General features: G+C 47.0%; 1 protein-coding gene across 1 annotated transcript in view; it reads right to left on the bottom strand.

Annotated features, from left to right (window-relative positions):
- The window catches only part of MYO1D (myosin ID), a 780,763-nt gene that overhangs the window by 288,449 nt on the left and 469,878 nt on the right, over positions 1-22,436 (bottom strand). Inside the window, exon 17 of the mRNA XM_069634169.1 lies at positions 65-288. Coding sequence (XP_069490270.1) covers positions 65-288 — 224 coding nt within the window. The remainder of the gene's footprint in view (positions 1-64; positions 289-22,436) is intronic.

The raw sequence follows: 22,436 nt of genomic DNA on the forward strand, positions 1-22,436 counted from the left end.
TGACCTCCTGCCACTACTATTACCCATAGAAGGGGTAATGATGAGCAACAACTGCTTTTCTCACCTGTGGTAAATCACCTGCAGTGCCTCCTCGAACCTCCGCAGCACTTTTGGTGGTGTTGGCCACTTCACATGCTTCCCATAGTCCCGTGCCGTCCGCACATTGCCAAAGCGCCGATTGACTTCACGAATGTACGACTTCACCTTGTAGCGGCGGTAGCAGCGTAGGATGGTCAGAGCCGCCTTGGTCTTCTTGTAACGCGCACGGGCCAGCGCGCCCCTCCAGACCTGTAGGGGCATAATTAGTGAGAAGACCAATGAGAACGCCTCATGTGGAACACAGTCCTGCAGAGCTGTGCAGCACAGAGCTGCTCCCCTGCAATTTAATCACTAGCATGAATGATATAACACCAGCAATCCCATCCGTGTCATCGAAGCGTGTTTTCAAATATTCAGTAGTTCTGATGCAAGGCTGGTCTAGGTATCCCATGGGGATCATTATCTGGCACCCAACTTTCTAGAAATGTGCTCTTTGCATGAGGGAAAGTTACACAAATGCCTTGGAGGATTGTAGGATTACACCAAAGTGTATAGGGCTTGTGTGGTGGAGGAAAGGAGGATTCAGCAAACATGAGGGGGTGGTGAGGTGTTGAGGTGGTGACGTGGAGCATGGACAGATTCCAAGGCTGACGAGTTCATAGTAGAAGGTTTTCAACAAGGTTTATGGGGTTGATGAGATGAAGAGATGGAAGCTTCAATGAACACCTATGGAGCTAGCGACTGGAATTATGGTAGGATTCTAGAGAGGGTCGACAGCCGATGAGGTGCCGCATGGGCCAAGAACATGGAAGGTATAGAGCAGGTGAGATGGTGCGCAGGTTAGTTCCACCGCAGTTTGCAAATTGATGGGCGGATTACATAAATTCATGGAACTGCTTAGGAGGTTGCACACACAAGGGGTCTATGGAAATGGGCTCATACAAGATGGGATTATAATTTATGTGGCTGGTCAGCTGAAGTGTAAAAGATGTGATGGGCATTAGAGGGCCGACGACTTGGCTGGTGGGCGTTCTCCACATGTGGAATCACCAGGGGTCGAAGTGAGTGGACCTATCGGGGAGGTAAATGACCTGCTTTTATTTTTTACTCTCAATAGCGCCAATGTATTTTATACTTTGTTCACAGTACCAGAACTGTTCTTATTTCAGTTTAAGTGTGCTGATGTATTTTACTTGATAGGCCAATCGGTTCACTTGGGCTCCTCCTTTCCATGTAAGCAGGACACCATGTCTAAGACCATGTTACTCTCTTTCTATCTCCTGGGTGTGTTTGTAGGGGGGGTTGCGTGGTGAGCCTACTCTGTTTTAGAGGCAACATTTAGGAAGTGTGCCATGCAAGCAGAGAGTCACATAGTCATCACATTGTGTTAATTCTGTTCTTAAAAGCACTGGCAGAACTTTAATGGCCAAAATAAATAACATATTTCTTGGATCCATTTATCTTTTTGTTAGCAATGTTTGCCCCGTTCTGGTTTTTTTGCTGGCTGTAAGGGGGGTATATTTATTGTCCAGAAGAACACACAACACAGCTACTGCTTGACCACTTTGAGGTCATTATTGGCATCTTAAAAAGCAGTGCCAGGGCCTGTGCAGATAAAGAGTGGCAGAGCTTGCATAATATTGGAGATGCTTAAAAAGTCAGGACTTTCCCTACCCCATTTGAATTTCAGATTTTGGGATATAATAGAAGTCAATCTACCACTACTTTTCCTTACACTTTAACTCATTAAAAAATGTGCGACTGTTGTACATCAATATAAAAAAAAACTACCAAGAAATCAACAAAAGAGAAATATTAATGGGCACCACCTTGCACTTTTTCTAGACCTTCTGGAATTTGCAGATGCAATCACCGGTCCCAGCATAGTCCACAAAACAGTTACAGCTAAGCGACATCCCCATGACAGTACGTGGGTATCCAGTGATATCATCGCTGGAAATAACTACGAAGGTGACTCAATATATTTTTTTTAAAGGCAGTGTATAACACTTTCCTCAAATATTCTAGTAATAGAGTTTGTTTATATAATTGCGCCAGTTCTAAAATATGTTGGCGATGGTTTTTAGTGCCTTTAAATAAAATATCGAGTCACCGTCGATGTTATTTCCAGCGATCATATCCTATAGAACCCAGTACATTCTACACAGGAACTCTGGCCGTCTTCAGCGTATCCAGGGAAAGACAAGAGGCAATAATACTAGAGACATCTAACCCCAGGAAGCAATCCCTTTTCATGCCCCATCGCCCCCTTGTTTTGGGAGAACCTGTCAAGTTGTCATCTCAGGTTAAAAGCCCACAGTTTATATTTGATAGAAAAGCTTCCCATGCAAGATCGGGTTCAGGCAATTGGAAAGGGATAATATTTCAATATTCGGCAGCCAAGTGTTATCAGCCAAGCATGTGGTTCTAGTAGGACCCTAAGGGAATAGTAATTTGAACTATTTAAATGTGCTCCTGAGGGTCACTTGAAGGAAACATTTGAAAAGACTCCAAGTGGCTGAAACCACAGGATTCTGACTAGTTTCAGGAATTTGAAAAAGTTACCGTGTCAAAGATGCCCTCGAAAGCCACCATTGGCTCGCCGCCATATAGAGCATTTCGCTCAAAGTTCTCTTCATCATCCTCAAACGCAGTCATGGAGCTATGATGCATCTGTATGATATGATAGATTATTTATAACACGCTTAATACCCAGAGGTTTCTAAGCACGGACCGGGGGATCGAACCTGTGGTGCTATGCGTAGTTTTGCTTCCAAGGCAAGCACGTTGCTCCTGAGCTATCCTCCCGAGACAAGGGAATATGATCTATTCCAGAACAGAACCTTTTGTCTGTGGGGAATGCAGTCTATCTATCCCTAGGATCAGACCACAAGAGATAAACCTGTGCCCTGCTGAAACCCAAGCTTCAATGAACGAACGAACGAACGAACGAACGAACGAACGAACGAACGAACGAACGAACGACCTAATTATATGCATGGCATTTCTCTATTTCAGATCCCTGTCAAGGTGGAATTTGTTTAGCTGGGAGTCAGGTATGGATTCCATAGGAATGAGGGTGAGCTGCTCGAGGCGATCTATAAATCTCCCAACAGCACCTTCTTTTGCCTAAGCCACCCGCAGGGCGGCATATATGCTACAGCCCTTAGGACACGCCTTTCTCCATGCACAGATTCACGACCTCTACCTCTGGAAGTCATGCTTTTGGTATCAGTATCCCACTGGCGAGAAAACTTGGGAGGCCAGGGGTTGCCATGAAGACTACCTGCAGAAGGGTTAGTTAAATATTTGAGCTGGGTAACCGCATCACATCAGGACATAGACCGCGGGGCTGCTCGGGCATGCCATGCCGCAGGGCACAGAGCGCAAAGATGATTGGGCACAGTAAGGCAGCCATACCTGGGTGTCTAGGGCGCCACCAGCAGAAGTCTACCAGGGGGCACCATGCTTGCCATCGACACCATGAAATCTTATCCTGCTCAGTATATGGGAAAGAGGGGCCAACAAAATGACACTTTACTCGAGGCAGCCAGAATCCTTGCACTGCCCCATACATGCAGGGTGCATTTTGTACAAAGAGCACACTACAGAGCTTCACAGATGGACACAAACACAACATACATATTAGCAGAGACAGAACTGCACTTTTTTACACCATGTCAACGCAAGTGGCATACAAAAGCCATTCCCGCAGACAGACCCCACCCGTAACACACTTGATAAGACACCTTTCATGAATGCCCCAGCATCTTAAGGAGGCATCAGCTATCGTTTATCAGCACGTAACACGTCAGCAGCAGCCTGTATGCCACTTCCATGCTTGTTCTAGACAATATTAGTCTTTCTTTAAAATGTTTTAATTGACTTTCCGTCACCTTGCATCAAAACGGTGCTCATATGATTTAAGCGCCTCACAGAATTAAAAAGGTTAAGTGGTGGTCTCTGTATGTGCTTAAAATGCAGCACCACTGCCTACACGCCAAGTTTCCCAGTTCCATGCGTGACACCTCGAGCCAGTCCTGGTGTTTGCTTCCAATTGCACGCTGGAACGTGTAGTTTCGCTTTTCCCTTTGCAAGAATGGGCCCACAATTCCCAGCATGCAGTGCTAGAAAAAACCACAGGACTGGCTGTAAGAGTCCTGCATGGGAATTGGGAAACTTGGCAACTATGCCATTGCCTGCATATCACCTAAACGTCCATTTTCCATTCAACTACTCACTTTCCAGTCCTTTGCCAAAAGACCCCAAATCATACCCCACACAACCTGACTTTGCCCGTATCGGTGGGTGCACGACTAGAAGACCCCCAGGTTTGAACAGCCCTATGAATAGCTCCATGAAGGTGTCTTCCTGCACCAAGATAGCGCTTTCAATCAGGCATCCAACTTCACCGGCTCTAACCTCATGCATGTGAACGCCATCGGTTTCCTTTCCCAATCAACAGAGCAATGCCCCCACATGTGTGTCTAACCTCCTCTCTAAATTGTATACAATTCCTAGGAGGGCTCCACTGAATCTTTTATAATCTCAGACATCTTGAGGAATCCCGCCTCCTCTCGCTCGCTGGCTCCAGATGCAGTGAAATGGACTTTGCAGTCCTTGGCATGTGGTGATAAAGTTAACAGGCAAATAACTCGAGTCTCCATTTCATTGATATTCCGCTCACCTGCCCCAGACCTCTCGGCAAACCTCTTCAATATCTTGCCCAAAAGGTTCCTCCCATTCATCTGAGATGAGGTAGCGCTTCCTTGCCCCCCCCCCCCTGCACTGTTTCATGTGTTACCTCCACCGATCTTACAGCAGAATCAGTCTGGACAAAATAGTTGAACAATTTACTCTAGGAGGGGATTTAGGAAAGGGAGACAAAGTCCTCTATGGACTGCTTTCTTGTGTAGCACTTCATGTCAGACTCCTCCTGCTTCTGAGCGCTGTAATAAAAGGTTTTACTACCCCATTTTGAACAGTACTTGATTTATCGACCTCGGAAGGATGAAAGGCTCGGCCAGTCCTGCTGCGGGATTCGAACTTGCAAAGTGCAGGCTACTCTCATGACAGGGACCAACGCTTTGCCCACTTAGATATCCACCCAATTCATATCACTTCTAGGTCTATAATGGGTCAGCAACTGCAAAGCCACCTTGGCTCCCCCATTCCATTGAAGCTTTTGGGCGATGTGAATTCCCTGTCATCTAACCGGACAGCCCTAACTTTCGCCAACTCCAGGGCCATGTGAAATCCAGTGTCTATATTGGTGCAAGGTGAAAATGATGGTATTGGCGGTGTTGTATGCGCCCACCTCATGTCCATACCCCGCAGTGAACGTTGGGATGTATTTGTATTTGTTTATTTATATAGCGTGCAAAACCCAGAGGTACCTAGGCGCTTAAACTTAAGAGATTGGTTACAGTGCTTCAGGTTACAGAATAGGAAGCGTAAGACAAGTCTATTACAACACAATGGAACATACAAGGGTAGTACGTCATATGCAAAGTGCAAAAGTGAAGTACAAGATCGTGCCTTTTCGGTGGCCGCCGCTCAAGCCTGGAATACTCTACCCCTCTCCTTGCGTGATACTATTGATCACCTTGTCTTCTGCCGGAAATTAAAAACTCTTCTTTTCTAACTAGTTCCTGACAGCATGTCTCTCCCTCAACGCCAAGATGCCTCCGGGCGAACGTGCGCTTACACAAATGCCTATAACATAACCATGTTACAGGGCGGCGGCAACACACAGATGCAAAGTCAAATCAGAGGGCTAATACATGGTGCCTGCCCCATGTTGCAGGGCGGCAGCAGCACACAGATGCAAAAGTTCAGCAATAGGCAAATACATGGTGCCTACCCCATTATGCAGGGTGGCAGCAGCACACAGATGCGAGAGTCCAGCAATAGGCAAATACATGGTGCCTACCCCATGTTGCAGGGGGCGACGTGTTGTGGAAGGAGACTGGCAAAGGAGGAGCAAGACCTAATCAATGCAATCGCAAATGGGTCCTATGTGGAAGTGGAGGATCCCAGGGGAAACAATGTGTTAGCCTATCAGAGGCCAGGAGAAGACAGCAGGTATTTAGCTGGGAACATCACCTACAGAGTTGGGATATCGAGGGTGGGAGGGGTGGGGTGATTACATGTCAATATGTAGAGAAAAACATCCTAAAGGAAAGAAACCCACATAAATTCAGAAATGTATGCATGTTAATGAGAAGATTTTTAGAGCAGTAAGTAATACAAAGGAAGAGATGCAGGGGACCAGTAGGAAAGGAGCAAGTCTTTTTCTGTAACCATCACAGCCTGATATTGCTGTAGAACATGTTTTAACCTGAATCCAATACATTTTGTTCACAAGGAGCGAATTGAAATTCTGAATTTAAAAAAAATAATTAAAAAGCAGTATTCATTTCCCCATTGGGCCTTCTTCTCTCTGTAAGGGAGGTGTGATATCACAAGTATGACACAGACACAAGAGTTACAAGTTTCAAACCTTTATTAAATTCTTGGGGTTTGGAAAAACTCCTACTTTGCCCTATAGCTATGATGGGAGTATTCTTTACCATCAGATAATAAAGAAAACACAGTCCTAGTCAGACAAATAGCCTATACTAACAAAACCTAATGCCTGCCCTATCTCTTCTGCAAAAAGTGTGTAAAGGGGAATATGTATGCAAAGGAAAGTCAGTATTATAACATAAAAGATCAAGGTAGCTGAGTCAGCTCTCCTCCCCACGTTGGACAGCACAGAGTAAGGAGGCCACCGTAAACAGGATGACACACTCTGGCTCAGGTTATTAAAAAAAAAGACAGTTCAAAACATGGGTCGAGGGCCACTTGGCCTTCCACGTTAAAGTCACTTATTCCATTTTTCTAAAAGTTCTTTCACAGTTCAACAAAAGTTCACGTAGGTCTCCCTCTGTCGGGCTCGGACCGCTCAAGGCATCAACAGTTCACGTAGCTCTCCATCTGATGGGCTTGGACCTTCAAAAAAATAACAGATTCAACGTGGATCTCCCCCCGCCGAGTTCGGACCTCGCAATCACAGCACTTGCAGGTTTTCCCTTCCACAAGCTTCATTCACATTAGTTAGGGTTCTCTTCCCCTAACTTATTTCATGTTTCCGGTCTCCCTCAGTCAGGCTTGGACCTTTCACTGATGTTGAGACTTGAAAATCTGAGACTTTTACCATAGACCTCTGTAGGACCACTTCGAATTTCACTTCAGCTCTCCGTTATGTTATTTGCCCCAGTGTATCTTGGTCTTGGTAGTTCCACACCACAATCAGAATAGTTCAAAAGAAATCTTCCTCTTAAATCAATCACCTTTTAACTTCCTGTTTCGTCTGGGTTAAACTTGACCATTGCACATTTCAGAGTTTGTTCACTTTGCCGCTTTATAATACCATATCAAACATTTTGCAGAGACTTTCGAATGGGTCATTTCCTTTCGCCGGACCACTCTGCGACTCTGTATCACTGGCTTCACGGTTATCGGTAACCTAAAATTATATTACTGTTCTGATTTCCTTACCATCTCATCAGCATGTAGGCAACCTTCAATTGTGAGATACATTGTTGTGGCTTCAAGCGTTCCTTGACACAAACCGGCCTTTCATATCTTTCGCTAACTCACCGGTTGTGTGCATTCCTTTCTTGTCTCTGCGGCTTTGATTCACAAGTCAAGGTTGACCACAGGCTTGGCCTCACCTCCCCAGCTCTGTCGTTCACCGGGAGGCTCGCTGGTGTCCTTGAAACACAATGCAGATTTCTTCTTGTTTGGGATTTGGCTTTCTCCATGTTTCCTTTGCAGTTTCCAGGAGCAACAAAGTAACTGGATCGCCGCATTATTGCACAACATAAGCCAAAGTGAACAGCTAGGCGGCATGTCGGTAGCGCGGCCTATTTAAGTTGTTTAGCAGTGTTTATAGAGACAGAGGAACAGTTAAGCTGCAAATCACTGTCCTCCTCCGACATGCCTTTGAAGCAGCTCGAATCTTTCGGGTGCTGCTCATTGTACCCTTAATCCGAGTTCAGTGTCAAAATTCAAGCAACTAGCTTACCTAAGCTTTGCCGGGGATGTAAAGCCTCAGGGCGCAGTTGCGCGGTCACGGTCTCCTTGCCCCATCAGACCACGGCAGACCATTCTCTTCTCGCTTCGCGCTAGGAAGGGGATCTTATAGTGAGGGACAGCAGGCTCCTCCTCCACACCGGCACTCTTAGTGGAAATGTAAAAGGCACACCAGACCATGGCAGACCACATTCCTCCCCACTTGCTTCCCGTAGGTGGTAAATAACATTATTTAGCTATTATGCAACAATTTCACAACACTGATTGTACTAGAGTCCATCTAGCTTCCAAACACAAACTGGTTGGTTTAACACCCACTATCATGCTTGCACCAAATAACAAGTCTTCATAATGAAACATGCCCTTAAATCACCAGCCCTCAGCTAAACTGGCATGAAAATAAACTTTTAGCAAAAAAGAGGTGGATAGTTCACTGGTATTAAACTTGTGTCAAACACAAAACCTTTCAACATTAACAATGTGTGCAAAAACGTGTGACATTTTTAATTGTGTACGCTCAGGGCACTTCTGCATTAGTACACCAGTCAACTATCACCAGAAATCATGGAAGCCAGTCACACAACAGACCCATCTTGCACCTGAACCATTTAAGCTGCATTGGCTACTCATCCCCCTCCATGGTCCCTGGTTTAGTACCATCATTAGGCAGCCTTCGCGGCTTAGGATACTCACAATTGTCTAGCGCCAAATGGTGGTCCCTTTGGACTGCTAGTTCCAGGCTGTGAAAACATACATCTTTCCCAGATCCCGCTATAGCGCCCATAGAGTTCTCCATCGCTCCTCACACAGGAACAGGGCTCAGAGAGAAGGCGGTCACTGAACTGGGCGTTCTTGACTTTATTAAAAGATAAATCCTGTAATTACATAAAGGAGCTTGTTTGCTAATCACCTTCCTCTTCATCAGATCACTGCTCTCCATCTACCTTTTGATCCATCCGACACCCAACATTCTGCATTCTAATTCCACCTTCCAGGCAGCCCTCACTCTCCAATCCAGGATCCTGTCGCAGAGATATGTTCTATAGTCTGAAAGTTCACAGATCACCTTTGAGATGTGATGTCGTCTGCCCCCTTCACTTTGTGAAAATGCTCAATTTTCTATTCCTCTGTCTCTTGCTCCAGCTTTCCCATTGCGACTCTTGGCACCTGCGATATCAAACATTCCAGATTCCAATTCTACCTTCCAATCACCCCTCATTCTCCTACCCAGGGCTGGAGTCAGCCTCAACATTTTGCTTGGGGGTGGTAGGGCTGGATGAGTTTTGAAAGATGGATGAGAGTGTGGCCAGCAACCCATTGGGCTATTGACCCCCTCGTCCCCTGCCAGTCAGCCCATGAGGGTAACCAGCTTTAAGGCCTTTTTTTGTCCCATTAAATGCATCTTCCCCCCCGACTCAGAGAATAACTAATTTCATAGTTGCTAATCATTGGAGGTGTGGGCCATCTAGGTGATGAGCCTAGCAGTTAAGCCTTAGGCTACATTATGTGGGGTATATTGAGATCACCTGGGCAGGCTTTTTTCCTCCTGCCTCTGTGTGTTTGCTGTTGCTGCCACATTAATGATTGTTTAAATGTAACTGCTCCACTCTCCCAGGTGGTAGATTGTACAGGTCCTTGTGGTATCAACCCTTTTCCATGGGAGTCCTGGGCTGAGCATCATTCCAGAGTGCTGCGTTCTGCCTGAACACAGCACAGCACTCGCCATTTACAATCAACAACCAGTCGTGGCGATGCTTCCATTCAGTGTCATAACAGCGGCAGAAGGAAAAAATACATTTGGATAAATGATACGGTGGAGAAAACCCACACAGCGAGAACAAATGATTCATGCTGACTGAAAAGAGGGTGGGGTTTAACGGCATTGTTAAAAGCTGTATTGTGAAAACCCAACCCCCTGGAGAAAGGGAAGGATTGGATAACCCCTAAAGGCAGATGACTGCAGCAACCAGTGGGAACCTGGGGAGGACTGAACCAGGACTTGCGGGACTATAAAAGGCCAGCCAAACAGAACAAGGATGAAAGGTGTTTGGGTGATGTGAAGGGCAGAGCAGGTGGCGCAAATGATTATGTGGTTGGGAGCAGACGGTGGAAAGAAGCGTTGCAGAGATTGTGGTGGTGGCAGGTAAGGTGTTGTGTGAGAGAGTGTGTGATGGATTGACATTTGGCAAGGATGTAGAAGCCCTGGATTTTTTATTTGTATTAATTTATTAAAAGGATAGCGGTAATTCCATCTTTGGAAGAGTAATCTGCCAATCAGATTCCCCTTTAATATTGGCCATGCCAAAAGCATAGTATGTATCTGTGCCCTCCTGCATCAGTATCCTTATCTGCAATGCCTGCTCTACCAATGTCACAGAGCAGGTTCAGAGGTCACAGTTGCCCATTTGACAACTGCACAGACAGCCAAGTGTCTGCAACGCAGGGGCTGCATTAGGATATGCCCCCTATATCAAAACCTATGATTATGGGTAGCCATGCTGGTGGCAGGGTAAACTTTAAATATAAGCCATGCCTGAGTTAGAGAATGGTGCATGGCACTGCTCATAACCATTGCAGCCACAACCAACTTGGTATGACACATGTGTCAGCTCCTGTGAGCCAGCTCAGCTGTGGAAGGTGATGTGTATTCTGGTCTGACAGACCGATCCTGCCAATTGACAGGACATAGCTCTGAATCGCCATGCCTCTTCTTTGATCTCTTTGTGAGGGCAGGTAACACCCTGCCCATAGAGAGCCACTTAACAGCAAGCTGTCCAGGGCCCGGGAATCAAAGGAGCACACCCATTTAAAAGGAGTAGCCTCATATCTGAGTGCTGCATACCAACGAGGCTTTTGATTCTATTGGGAAGGGGAGAGCTCTGTACAGTTGTGGGAAGGTTCCACTATCTTCTTTCTTTCTACTAGTCCTTCCTACCCATGCACCTGACTTTCTCTAGCACAAAGCACTTTGGGTGTAATGCCAAAACGGCAAAGTCCACTTCTTTCAATACAGGGGTTGGACCCCTAAAGCAGGTTAGCTTTAGTCTGATCAACTGTGGAGTTTTACATTGAAAATAAGGGGTCTCCCACCATTTCATTGAATCATCTTTTGGACTTCGAACCCTTGAAGATTTCATCGGACCCTGTTCGGAAAGCGGTCCTTTCCAAAGATCTCCAGTTGTGAGGTGGAGAGGTGTTGCAAGCCAGATGCGAGCTCTGCCCCCTAACTATCCCCAGGGACCATTGGAAGTGAACCTGCTGCTGGAAGAAAACCTGCCTCTCTGTCAGCCACAGCGGTACTCAGGACCTCAATATGTTGAAGGCCTCCTGAAGTTGTGTGCCAGCCTCGCCCATGTTTGGGAGCACGAGAAATGGACCCTTGTTGTCCCCGAGTCCCTGGATTGGGACTTAACGCACCCTGAGAGCCAAGACAGCCGGGATCCTAGTAATCTTCACTGTTGAACTACTTGGAGCCATGTTTCAAGAACCATTTGACACATTTGAATCACCAAGACCCTCCGGTGCTACCTTTTGCACTTTCACGATTTTTCGAATCACTGGAAGTCTGGTTTGGCGCTGCCCGAGCACCAAAAACTGCAAAAAGGTACTATTGACTGCTAAATGCCCCTCCCCCTTGGTCGATTTTTGGGCCATAGGGACTGGTTAGGCAACGATTCCCTTTTGGCATCCAAGAAAAGTATCCTTTCTAAAGAACATTGTGGTTTTGACTTGCCTTCACCCCATATCCATAACTCTGGAGTGTTGCATGGTGCTACCTTTGCTTCTTCTCTGTTGTTTCTTCAGGGTGGGTTTTGTGCAGTGTTTTTCTATTTAGCTATCTTTGCAAATGGTGTGTTTTATTAAAGTATATCTATTTTTATAGAACCTTGATTGGACATTCCCTTTATTTTGGACTGCTTTGCTTTGCAATTTGGGTCGCTACTGAATCGCATCCACACGCCTATTAAGGGCATAGCTGTACCTCGGCCCATGTTAGCACAAAAGGCAAAGGAACCATATCTCTGAACCGTGCCCGTTTCACATTTATGCTGAGTGGGCACTTTAGCCTCTACTCATCCTTGAACTCCTGCTGGGCAGAAGTCAATTTGTCACAGGGCGGTACCAGTTGAGTAGTGCAGAGTGTGACTGGGGGGGGGGGAGAGAGAGAGAGTGAGATATGGAGTGAGAGATAGGTGCGGGGGAGAGTAAAGAGAGTCGCAGGAGAAAAGGTGGCAGTGAGCTGTGAGAAAGTGAACAAGAAAGAGAGAGAGGGAAAGTTGAGAAATATTTTTGTTTGTTTTCAAATACCAAGAACAACCTAGAATAGGGGGTCCTGTTGGAAAAGGCCAAGGCCTTTACACCCCACGCCTGCCGAGACAAGACTAGATCTAGGCATCCTTTAGAGGCTTGTCTCAGAAAGTTGTTTTGGGGAACAGGAACATGTGTCGAGGGTGGGGAGAGCCCACGGGAAGGTGGAGCATAGACCACGGTACGGGTACCCCATAGACCATGTCCATGACAATCTTCAGAGAATCCCAATTGCATTCATAATAAACCCTACTGAAAACATATCCTCATCTGTGGATTATTAGGGCCATCTGTGACAACACTAAGAATACATGGGTTCAGCTCAGCCTTTTTGGGGTGTGGAGGGTGGGGATAGGCCCCTTGCCTGGTTTGGGTTACAGGCATGGTGCTCCCCATGTCCATCCCCCATTGTCCTGTACCTTAGGATCCAGTCCCTCAGTCCAATACCTGTAAACATCCTGTGACCAGGATACCAAATCCCCAGTCACATCTATGGGAGGTGATCTGGGGGGCAGGGAGTCACTGGAGGATGGCTCTGCGGCAACATTGAAGCAAGACGACACGGAGCAACACAGGTTCGATCCCCCGGTCCGCGCTTAGAAACCTCTGGGTATTAAGCGCGTTATAAATAACATATCATAACTATACTCTGAAAATTGAGTGTTGACTCCACTGGAAAGTGAGCCGACAGACTGCAAGAACCAGGATTAACATTCAGAACGTTTACCGTCCCACCTGCTCCTTCTCCATATGCTTCCTCACCCAGCATCCCCTCCAATTCTACTCTTATCAGAGGGGGCAAAAGCATGCAAAGATAATCGCCCAATGAGGATTGTCTTCCAGGGATATGGTGTGGCTGTTGGCGGGCATATGGCGCGCATCACTTTTAAAGTGCCCACTGCTGGCACCTTCTTCTCGCACAATGCACCACAATCTGCTTGTGGTCTGGCAAAATATCCAGACGATCGTAAGTTGTGCTGGAAGTGACCGTCCCCTCTTCCCTGCTTAGTGCTTCTGTATGGGAGTGAGGCCCACCAGCAAATTCCAAAACACATCCCTGGCCAGGGTTGGACTGGGCCATAAAATTGTCTCAGGCATCAATGAAAAAGTGGCCCACAATTGCAAATGGCTAATCATTCCTATTGTGACCCTGTTTGAATAGTACCACAGGGGAGTTTTTTGATAATGTGTGATGCAACTTGTGAATTTTAAAGAATATTCATTCAGCAACACTGGTCAAAACTACTAGCCGCATAGTGAAGTAACTCATCAAAGTGGCCCACATCGGCCAAAAAAAGTGGCCCACTTTGACCAAAGAAACTGGCCCACACCAGCATTTTGTGTTTTTGATTGGGCCATGGACCTATTGCCCTATAGGCCAGTCCAGGCCTGGTCCTTGCTGAAAAACTCTTTATGGAGACACTGCACAAGGCTGGGGAGCCAAAAAAGCCCCTGAAGAAAGGCCAATGAAGGGCGCCTTCTAAATTAATGCCCGCAGTCTCTGGCACAAAAGCCTGTGGACCTCACACTTTGTTCACAATCGAGAAAGGAACTCAAGTACTGCGTTTGCACCCTGCACCCACCAATCCTGCTCTGCACGACCCCCCCCGCCCCCTTCTCTCTATCCCATCTCCCCTCCTCTGCGTGGACCCCAATTTATGATTGCATTCCTAAGCAATGCATGTACTTCTGTGAGCTATGTAAATGCCCTCATAGCTTCTATGTAACCTCGCACCGCTGTACAAATGCCCCCTCCTCTGTTAAGTTATTTCTACCCAGCCCCCTCCTACATAAATACCCCAATAAAATAATACAAATACAAATGTATTGCATCAGATCTCAGCAGTGGGGCCATGGCCTGCACACTTGCCAGCCAGCTGGGCTTACATCCGGATGGCAGGACAGTTTGGCTGTACCCTCTAGCCCAGGACTGTCAGCGCCCGACCGCACTGTCCGAACGCATCGTATTTTATCTATTTTAATTTGTATAATGCGCCACGCGCGTGTGTGCCTCAGAGGGTAGCAGAAGCATCTGCGTCATCTTTCCTTATGTTCTGCCCTCTGACGCGCAGTCTGCTCATGGCTGTGCGGGTCTGTCAGAACAATGTATAGACCGCCCCCCCACCACTAGCCCCCAGGATGGTGCCGCCCCCGCATCTCAGAAAGCAAGTCCTTCACAGCAAGCAGCCTCATGGTGACGGCAAACAATGGCCTTTGAAATCCAATTACCCAGCGCAGGGCTGCCGGCGATACGTGCCCACCATGCTGAGGCCAGCTGAGGACACAAGCTCATCCAGCCGAGGTCTGAATTACCCACGCCCACAACTAATGACCCCCAGCAATCCATGCCCATTCAGCTGATGCCGGTACTGCCAACTAAACTGATGCTTCCTGGTGACCAGTTCTCACACGGCCGAGAGCTGCGGAGGCCCGGTGCCAACCTAGCCAAAGACCCTGGCTACCCAGCCAAGGCCTCCCGAGGACATCAGCCCACCTAACCGAGGCCTGCCAATTGCCGATGCATCCCAGCCGAGGCTTGCTGAGGACCCACGGCCACCCCGCCAAGACCTGCCAAGGACCCACGGCCACCCCGCCAAGACCTGGCAAGGACCCAGCCGAAGCATGCGAATGACTGATGCCCAGGCAGCAGAGGCTTGCCAGTAAACTCTGCCCACCCTGCTCATGGCTGCCAGCAACTCATGCCCGCCCAGCAGAGGCATTGGCACACGCCTAAACAGCAAAGGTCTGTCGGTGCCTTGTGCTCAGCTGAGGCTGGCCAGTGACCTGATCGTGCAGCAGAACCATGCCAACTAGCCCGTGATCACCTTCTAGGGACAGGCTGGCAGCCAATGCCCACTGAATTGAAAATATGGGGTACCAAATGACTAACCTTGTAACTTGGGCACCTTGGTTCTATTCTTGGCTGTCTTTCTTTTAAAGTGTGTGATAGTTGGTAACACAAACCATACAAGTGTTTTGTACAAACAGAAAAGATGGAGAAAAAAAACGAGCAGCACAGATGACCTATTTTCATAAAAAAAGAGCAACATCAGATATATGGAACTTCACGTTTCACTGGAACAATTGCGCCTGAAACGGATTCGAAAAACTCAGCCACCCCAAATGGTAAATATGTGTTTTGCAAATATGAAAAATTACCAGACACCCTTTCCCCTCCCTAACCCCAGTATCCAGGCACTTCCAAGTGTACCCTTAATCGGCTTTACATCCAGTGGTCTCCATATCATTGTTGCCTAGCTATTACCCAGTGTTCCCCTTGTTGCACAGCAGCCAGTGCGAACCAGGACACATCGGATAACACAAACTCTGAGACGGGAACAAAATATGCTACGTTCAAACTAACCCTGAAAGCAGACATCCAGAAAAGGCATTACAGCTTTCCACATCCAACCTTCGGCTACACCGGCCAGGTCTGTCGCCCCATGACCTAGAGGTTGCCATTCTGAAAACGTGGCGGCGCAGGGAGGCCCTCAAGAAGCAAGAGGGACTAACCCCCATGAGTTCCGAAATCTTGTTATGGCCATTATGATTATGATTGGTTATTTATAACGCGCATAATACGGAGATTTCTAAGCACGGACTGGGGATCGAACCTGCGTTGCTCGCTAGTCTTGCTTCTAAGGCGAGCACGTGGGCACGTTGCCCCTGAGCTATCCTCCCTAAATATTAGGGAAACGGGGTTATTTCGTGTGGTCCTTCTCATGCATGTTTTAGACAACGGGGTTACCCATGACAGCACGCACTGGGGATCGTGGCATTTATGACACGTTAGCCCCTCCCCCCCTTCCACCCACACAGCTGTTGTTCTGCAATCTATGATTAAATAGGGATGTGGTTATGTAATGTGCAATGATTGTGTAATGGCACCCCAGCTATCCTCAAAGATTCCTTCTGTGTACCCCCACGCCCTCAATCGTATTGGATTCCTTTCCCCATAAACTCAGTGTAACAACTTGTTAAAAATGTTAGCTTTGCAAAACAATAAAATACAAATGGCCCGACTTCAGAAATCCTGGTTTAGCTGGACCCCGCACCCTGCATTGTGGTGTGCAGAGCAAATGCTGTTGGAGATGCTCCTGCCAACATATATGTTGTCGGGAAAGTGCTTAGTGATGCATCAATTACACACAGGCTGTTTTCACCGTAGGGCATTAATGGAGCACAAGGCCCTTGTGAAGCCATCATATAAGGTTCCATCACTGCATCCCCGAGAGGGCCCACAGGTACCCAAGACCGTGTTGTAACCATGCACCGTTCACCTGACATGGAGCTTAAGCTGGCATTTTGTGTCCAGGACTTGCTGTTGGGCAACTTCTTCTTAAAGACTTCGTCCTACCTTCCCTTTTCAGCAGGGTCCATTATATGGCTACACTTCCCTACTAACCTTTTCAGCCTAAATGCCCGGAGGCATGGAGTGAGGCCCATCAGCACAGCCACTCCACCCTGCCACAAAGCCAAGAGGATTCCCCAAAGAAGCAAGAGGCACACCATCAGAAGAGTGTTACACAGAGTTTTTATTTGGTCTTTGCATGAAATGACCAAACGAAAAACGTAAACAGAACTCAGGTGTGCCATGAGGATAACTTCTGGACCACAGGTTTCCCAAAATAGAAAAAGGTCTCAACACAAGTCTCTGAAAGATGCTCAGGGCCACTCCCAGGCTCACTCACACCACCTTTGTGGTCCCTGTAGTTCATGCTTTGCTGGTTGGGTTCTTGGAAGCAGGCATACAGTGGGGGAGACTGGCCGCCTGCCACAGTCTCAAGTCCAGAGTAGTAGTGGTGGCTGGCAAGCAAGGGGCCGCCTTGCCGTTTCCACGGTCTTCTAGGGTTCTCGCCAACTCTGTCTCGGGGTCCTGGCACTGCAATCTTTCACTCCTCCTCAACACCTCGCCACATGCTTTTATTTGGGAGACCTTTCCTATCTCGGGAGGATAGCTCAGGGGCAACGTGCTCGCCTTGGAAGCAAAACGACAGCAACACAGGTTCGATGCCGGGGTCAGCGCTTAGAAACCTCTGTGTATTAGGCACGTTATAAATATCCCATCATATCATATTCAGTTTCGTCTTCTCTAGATTTCCCGGCACCTCCTCAATGCTCCGCAATGCGCTTGCTCCTCCAACCCTTTCGGACTCAGTCTCTATAGGCATGCCGTTTGCTACTCTCGCCTGACACTTTTTCTCAGCCTTCTTGGGTACGCACATCCTCCTCTTTAACCGCCTCTCCCGCCTTAATAACACCTCTTGCTAACTTGCTTCATCTTTCTCACGTACTCCTCTGTGCACTGCCTCTTTCCACCTTAGTACAACTTTACCCTCCTCCTTCGTGGATGTACCACTTCTCTACCCTCCGTTTATTCTTCTCCGTCCTCCTGATGTTGCTCTCCTCCTCCTGTAGCCCCCGTGATGCTTCTTCCCTCAAACCTCAAACATTCTGCTCTCTCTCGTCTTCCACCATCTCCAGCCCATTCCAAATGCTCACTTGCTCCGTGTCCAGGCGCCTACCTTTCCCCGATTTGGGTCTCTCTGGGTCAGGCTCCTCATAAGGGTGGCCTGTAAATTTGAGAAGTGTTTCAGGTGTTGCATTTGTGGGCCCGCAGGGCCACCACGATGCGGCGATCAAGCCTATAAGAGGCTCACCCGCCATCTTGGAGGGAACACACGACTCATGAATAGGCCCTCGTGCTGCACGTCCAGACCTACTGCTCGCAACGTTCTGCCCTTGAAGCTGTTCAGTCCAAGGAAACGTTCTGTCTGCAGGAACATGAGGGAAACAACTTGCACTTTGTCATTAGGTGTACAGGAACAAGTACAGTCAGAGCAGTTTCTAACCAACTTGGTGCCCAGGGCGAAACACCAGAATCCGCCCTCCACCCAGCCCCAACCGGGCCGCACACGTCACTCCCAAACTCCACCTATGTGTCGTGCGACAAAACCCCTCCTCAATATGTATAAATAATTGCTATATACATGAAGCTGGTTTCATTGCATTGTGATGCAAGTACATGACAGAAGAATTCTAATGTGAAAACACAGCTGTTGCTGTCCAAGTAAACAGTTTTTCTGTCACCTGCTCTTAGGGAAGGCATGGCCTGACTGCAGTTTCAAACTGTCCATACTGTCACACTGCGGTGTGAACAGCCTACCGGGGTCTGAGGGCCCACTGGCCCTGTGTTGCAGGTGTTCTGTTCATACCACCTCACTTGTATTTCGCAAGGGGCATTACTAGACTAACCATATGAATTATTTTCTGATGGAAGGTGATCATTCCAAGATGGACAGTCTGGTACACCCTAATTGCACTGTTTCAAAATACCTCTGTGAGAGTAAGAAAGGGGACAAATAGCACCAGTGAGGGTTCCTGTATGCTTTGCATTAAATCACAGAGCCTTTCAGGACTATAACAGTGAAATCTCTATATTGGATAAACACGTCTGTGATAAAAGGATTGTAAGTGTGAATCTCTAAATTCATAAGAGTTGCATGGCTTTGCACTGACATCACTGTTCACAACACTCACCCCAACATCAAAATGCTTGTAACCATAAACCATACATAAACATTTGGAGCTGAAGTTTTGGGATGCGAGTATAAAATGGCTGCAACATCAGACACTCCAATGGGGTACAAGGGCTCTTTTGCTTCTCGTTTCTGAAGAATTTTAGATGAGGAAGGGCTGGGCCTCAGTGTGGGCATACCCAACCCCCAATACGGAAACATCTTTTGGGAATTATATCTATAATCAGGACAGGATACCGTACAAGAAAGACCCAATAAACAATGCACAGAAAGGCTACCCAGAAAGGATTGTACCTCTTACAAACTTTAGCCTCATCAGTAATAAGCGGATGAAGCGTTTTAAACATAACCTGCTTCTAATGCATGGTAAAGGGTCCACAGTTCCTCAGTCACTACCACCTCAGTATTTTGCAGGCCTTGGGGGTTATTTCTGCAAAAAGGAGTAGGCCAATGCTTTATCTAACAGAGCTGGCATTAGCATCTCTTATTAGTGCTGGCCTGCAGCTAGTGAAAATCATGGTGTGGCAGTGTAGAAAGGGCGTTTGGCCTAGTGGATGTAAAATTTGAGGCAACTTTTTTGATTGTTTTCTGTGTTTAAGTGTGGGCATAATATGGCATGCACGTCAGAGCCACATACACAAAACGTTCCAGTGTGCTATTGTATGGACATTGGACACATCAGAGAAAAACCGGCATATGTGCTCTTAGATACGGGAGCACCACACAGATGCCATTAACCAACAGGATGGTGACTTGTGCAGTGCACAAAACATTGCCGCACACATATCACTGTATTGATTTGCCATTGACTACTGTCTGCATGGTGACACACAATGAAATCTACTTTCCTAATCAAGGTGCCAAGTGACATTGAATGTGTGCGCGCTAGGCAGTGGCTGGTTTGTTTAGAAAATTAAAAGACCTTTGAGGCTGAGCGCATGCATTTAGTCCATGTCCCAAAAAGGACAGTTAACCTTCCCAGGGATGCGCCATATGTAAATAAAAAGTAATATACAAAAATAAACGTTTTGGTGTGTCAAATAAAGAGACATGAAAATAAAGAAAATAGTCTAATGCTTTTTCTGTGTGGCATTTTAATTCTCTTTGAAGAATGCATAGGTTTGGTCATCTAATGGATACTTGTGCTGGCCTGGTGAACAAAAATGCCCCATGTTCAGTTCTTAACACTGAAATGTTAAGCACATACTGTGCAAAAACAATGGCTTGTTAAATGAGCATTCACTTATAAATTGCCCCACTTCAAAAGCTGTCAACACAAAGAATGAGGGACACAGAGTATGTGACTCCAGAGCATCTCACACACTGCGTTTGGAATATGCTTTCCTTTGTTTGCATATTCCAAATGCATCGCAGTCATCCAAAGGTCGACAGAAAGCAGCCAGTCAAACATCTCTGGTGCACCCAGCGGCACAGCAGGCTGCTTAATCGTTTGTGTGGCCAGATCAGAGTCAGCTTTCTGGGTGGGCCCCTTAATGAGCCCCCCTCCTGAGCTGTTTAGCTCTGCTCCCCGGGCCGTCGCCCACTCCGCCCGGGCCAACAAACGGGGCTGACTGCAGTCATTGGGCCTGTACTTGTACACTTAGGATCCCTTAAAGGGACAACGGGTCTCTCAGCCTGTTCAGTACTATATTTGCTGACATTTTCCATATAATCTCTTAGAGGCCCTCTGCTCCCCAATGGTATCATATCAATCCCCATGGCATGGCGCAGAGGTAGCTAAGGCATTCTCCCCACACCACCCTCAGGCCCATGATCAGTCAGTGGGTGGAGGCACCCAATCCTACCGCCCACCTCAGGGGCCAGCCATGGGACTTCGTCACACTTCTCACCTACAAATGACCCCTCTAAAAAAAACAGTCTTTTCCTACCTTTACTTCCTATATACACACCACCCTCTGCTGGTCAATAGCAGAGAGCAAAAACAATTTTATGTGTGCATAAAACAGCCAGTATTCCTGCATGCCCAAAACAGCATTTGCACACCACCATTGTTTGGTAGCCTGACTGAATCCTATGGTTTCAGCACAAAGTTGCACCAGGCTACTTTCTTTTGCAGTATTGGAAGGTGGTGGATCAGATCTTTATTGAAACGCGTTTAGGGGGAGCTACAATAGATTTGGACAAATGCATAAGACAATTACTATTTCACCAAATAATCAGCGGGTGATTCAGCAGGGGGTTTTTCAGACCCCCCTACTTTGGTTTTTTTTTGTGGGGGGAGTCAGCCAGAAATATTGGGATGATTTAAGAATTTGGGATTTCAGATCCCCTCCACTTAAAGGCCAGTGTTGGGTAGGCTGGATAGCAAAAATCATGATGTTTTGCGAATTTTGGATTTCAGACCCCCTTCACTTAAAATGGGAAGGATTTTTTTTTGCTTTGGTTTAGGAACAAAGCCGCCCCTCTTCCTAAAAGAAGTCAGGGTTAAGGGACAAAATAGGATTACCCAATTACATTACAGTCTATAGTTTTTTCAGCGCACAACAGGAATGAGCTTTGTTAATTTAGAATTTTAACAAAAATCACCCCGTAGTGTTCTGCCAAAGGGAATTCATTAAATGTATATTTTTTAGTTAAATAGGCTAACAATATATGCAGTTTTGACCCACCCCCCGCCCATTATAATGGGAAAGGATTTAAGGCCAGCAGATTCCCCCACCTTTTGATTACAAAGGGCTCAGGTCTACTTACATCGAAAACCTCTGTTTAAAGTTCAGGAAAGAAAGCTGCATTTCAGGACCCTCTGTAAAGATAGGCCAAGAGTCTGGCCACTCCACTCACAAGGATGGCCCCCGGCTCTCCACCATAGGATCCAGTCAGCTTTTAGGCCTCCTGAGCAATAGACAGCTCCACCCAGAGGCAATCTCTGCAAAATCTCCTTTTGGTGTTTCCTTGTGGCTCTCAGATGGTCGGTTTTAGCAGCTCTGTCCACGATGGTAATTTTAGGAGGTCTTGCCTTGCCCCGTAGTGCATCCACTTTATAAAGCAGTGATGACACCATCATGTTTACAATCTTGGGGTTCCTGCAAGAGTTATCGCAAATAGGATTGGACAGTTACCCTTCTCTCTCCTCCCAAATCCAGCCTCTGTCTCTGGATTGGTTAAGGAGTCTTGAGCAGACATATGGCAACTTCCATGTGAAATCCAATTTTGTTCCCATGTCAACGTTTTGCCAAAAATCAAGTTATGCGGCAAAACTTCAGAATGTACTAGTAACTGCCGTAATATATATATTTTCCGATTAAGCTAATCATGGGAATGAAATAAAATGACAGCCGAGTCTGCACCATGTTGCAGGGCCGTTTGGCAAGTTTCTGCCGCTTATACAAAAAGCATAATCGGTAGGAACATGCACTTTATTCCCCACATACCAAACTTTACCCTCCACCCGTTCACCAACTCTCAAATTAGGAACATGTTCAGAGCAGTCAGAAGACCTTTTAGCTGGTC

The sequence above is a fragment of the Ambystoma mexicanum genome, chromosome 13 (genome assembly GCF_040938575.1).
Source record: "Ambystoma mexicanum isolate Mex_15411 chromosome 13, UKY_AmexF1_1, whole genome shotgun sequence".
NCBI lineage: Eukaryota > Metazoa > Chordata > Amphibia > Caudata > Ambystomatidae > Ambystoma > Ambystoma mexicanum.